This window comes from Pungitius pungitius, chromosome 1, assembly GCF_949316345.1.
Source record: "Pungitius pungitius chromosome 1, fPunPun2.1, whole genome shotgun sequence".
NCBI lineage: Eukaryota > Metazoa > Chordata > Actinopteri > Perciformes > Gasterosteidae > Pungitius > Pungitius pungitius.
The window spans coordinates 77,501-80,000 of NC_084900.1; the positions used below are offsets into that span (position 1 = coordinate 77,501).

The 2,500-nt window shown below is 49.8% G+C and overlaps 1 protein-coding gene across 1 annotated transcript in view; it reads left to right on the forward strand.

Moving 5' to 3' along the window:
- Nucleotides 1-145: 145 nt before the first annotated feature.
- Nucleotides 146-2,500, forward strand: part of LOC134105101 (uncharacterized) — a 3,984-nt gene continuing 1,629 nt past the window's right edge. The window contains exons 1-3 of the mRNA XM_062557681.1: nt 146-1,830; nt 1,918-2,092; nt 2,244-2,500. The exon at nt 2,244-2,500 is cut by the window's right edge and continues 36 nt beyond it. Of these exons, the coding sequence (XP_062413665.1) occupies nt 1,089-1,830; nt 1,918-2,092; nt 2,244-2,500 (1,174 nt within the window). The 5' untranslated portion in view covers nt 146-1,088. The remainder of the gene's footprint in view (nt 1,831-1,917; nt 2,093-2,243) is intronic.

Sequence of the window (2,500 nt, forward strand, 5' to 3'; positions counted from 1 at the left end):
GTCATTTTCCTATTTAGTGGTTAAATTATAAGTGTTTAGTGGTTTATTTCAAAGTGTTTAGTGTCATTTTCCTATTTAGTGGTTAAATTATAAGTGTTTAGTGGTTAAATTCAAAGTGTTTAGTTGTATTTTCCTATTTAGTGGTTAAATTCAAAGTGTTTTAGTGGTTTAAATCAAAGTGTTTAGTTGTGGATATTTTCAAAGTATTAGTTTATATACTACCCTGGGCACTAGAAGTAAAAGTAACATTCGGAGAATGGGGCAAAAAATCGGACAATGGGGGGAATTTTCTGGGCTTCATTTTTTGCTCCGTCAGAAACTAAGTCAGAATCGTAATATAAGGCCAGAAGCCCAGAGGGCCTCTGGGTCTTTGCTTATTGTTCCGACTTTGGGTGCTTTAAGGCGGACCCCAGGGGCCACCCTGCGCCCATTTCATGAAACTTACTTTCTAGAAACAGAGGCCTCCAGAGCAAGTGCCCAGGCATCACACGGCCCACTGCCCCACCACCCGAACCCTTATTGGGTCACATTTTGAGCTTTTTGGGGGGGCAGAGGCGTAATTTTACAGTTTGCTGATTTTCACCCACGGCTCATTTGTAAGCTTAAAGCAAACGTAAAGGAATTGACGGAATGTTTGTGAATCCCTGGGCGCGATTACACTCTGCCATTCGCCGTACATTGGCTCCAGCTCCATGTCCGGGACACGGAGCGGACATTATGCCATTTGCCGTACACTGAACACGGGCAAACGAATCAATACCATTGCCCGGACATTAGCGCCCTAGACCATTACAAATGGTACATTTTGAGAGTGAAAACCCTAACCCTACGTAGGGCTGGGTGGCGGGGAATCAAACCATGGATCATAGATTCCCCAGCCCGTTTCCCATCTCACTGAGCTAACCCTACCAGGTGCAACGGATAGAGACTAATTGGTAGGGAGCGCGTGGCAGGGAGCGAGTGAGCAGAGAACAGCGGTGATTACTGATTAACGACACCTGCTCACAGGGCTTTTGGAAGCAGAGTGCGGTCATTTCGTTTGGGCGTCGGCCGAGGTAAGAGCTCGAAGGAGTACTTTGAAATTAGAAATGTCAGATACGGTGACAAGTTGCCCGCTTTGCCGTGGTGTGTATGCTGCTTTGCGGCAACACTTGAGGAGAGCTCACGGAGTGAAGAACGCGGAAGAGAGGGGCCTGCTGTTGTCGCTAGCAAGTGGCCGAACGAACATTCGCGCGGAGCCTTGTCCAGTCGCGGGGTGCAGCTACAGAAAAAAAAGGTTAGACCGTCACCTTTCTGATGCGCACCCTGAAGTGAATGCCGCTGAATTGGACGAACTGTTAGCAAGTTTAAAGAAGCGTGTAGCGGTGAGGCAACTCTCTGAGCTGCGGGCCACTTTACCGGCCATTTCCATGGTGTCGAGGCTTGACGAGGCCGCCTATGAAGAGACCGAGGCCAGCCCCACGGAGCTGCCTCCGTCTGGAGTGGTTGCGGAGACCCCCACCGATCTCTCTCCGTCTGACGAGCTTGCGGGCAGCCCCAACGAGGTGCCCCCGACTGGCGAGATTGCGGAGAGCCCCACCGACCTGCCTCCGTCTGGAGTGATCCAGGAAAGCGGCCATGGCACAGAGCCTGGTGGTTGCAGCATCCGGAGCTGCCTTGCCATCCGGAGTGCTCTTCGCGCCAGGTGTTTCCAGTTACAGAGGAAGGTGGCTTTGCTCTCAAAGAGAGGGAGGAACCCCTCCATGGACCCGGTCCCGGTCCAGCCAGGGAGAACGGAAGGTTTTGGCCGACAAAGTACGTCAAAATGCCCCAAGTTTTCCCAGTCTGTGGGTGAGTCTCAAAAGCCACCCAACCATATACGGCTTCCATTATTCTAAGTGTCCCCATTACTGAATTTTTCTCTTTGCTTGTCTCAAGAATCCTACTTGTCTGCGTACCGCCTTCAGAACCAGGGCTCCAATCCCTCGGTAAAGCGGAGGGAAAACGCCGCATCCAAGGTGGGAAGAGTCCGAGACTTCTTAGCATACATGGCGGCTGGTAAGGATAGGCTCCACCTGTGGAACTACCTAGACAACCCCGAGCGTATATTCAGGTGAGTGATCTACTTGGATGAATACTTTGAAATAATTTGACTTGGATGAATACTTTGAAATAATTTGACTTGGATGAATACTTTGAAATAATTTGACTTGGATGAATACTTTGAAATAATTTGACAATCTCTGCTCCTTGTCCCCGTGCAGTTACGCAGCAAGCCTCCAGCCCAGCAAGACCGTCACGACGGCTGCAATTTATCTAAAAAATTTGTCCCAGTTCATGAAGTATTTTCAGCAAACGCCCCCGAAACAATGCAGACTTTCCCGGGGTCAGATAGTCGGTGTTATACGGGCTGTGGATGCCTCTAAATCTAACATCCACACACCAGTAGTCCTCCACCAGCTAAAGGTGAAGTCGGATAAACTGTCCCGCCTGGTTTCCCGTGAGACGCTGCGTGACTGTC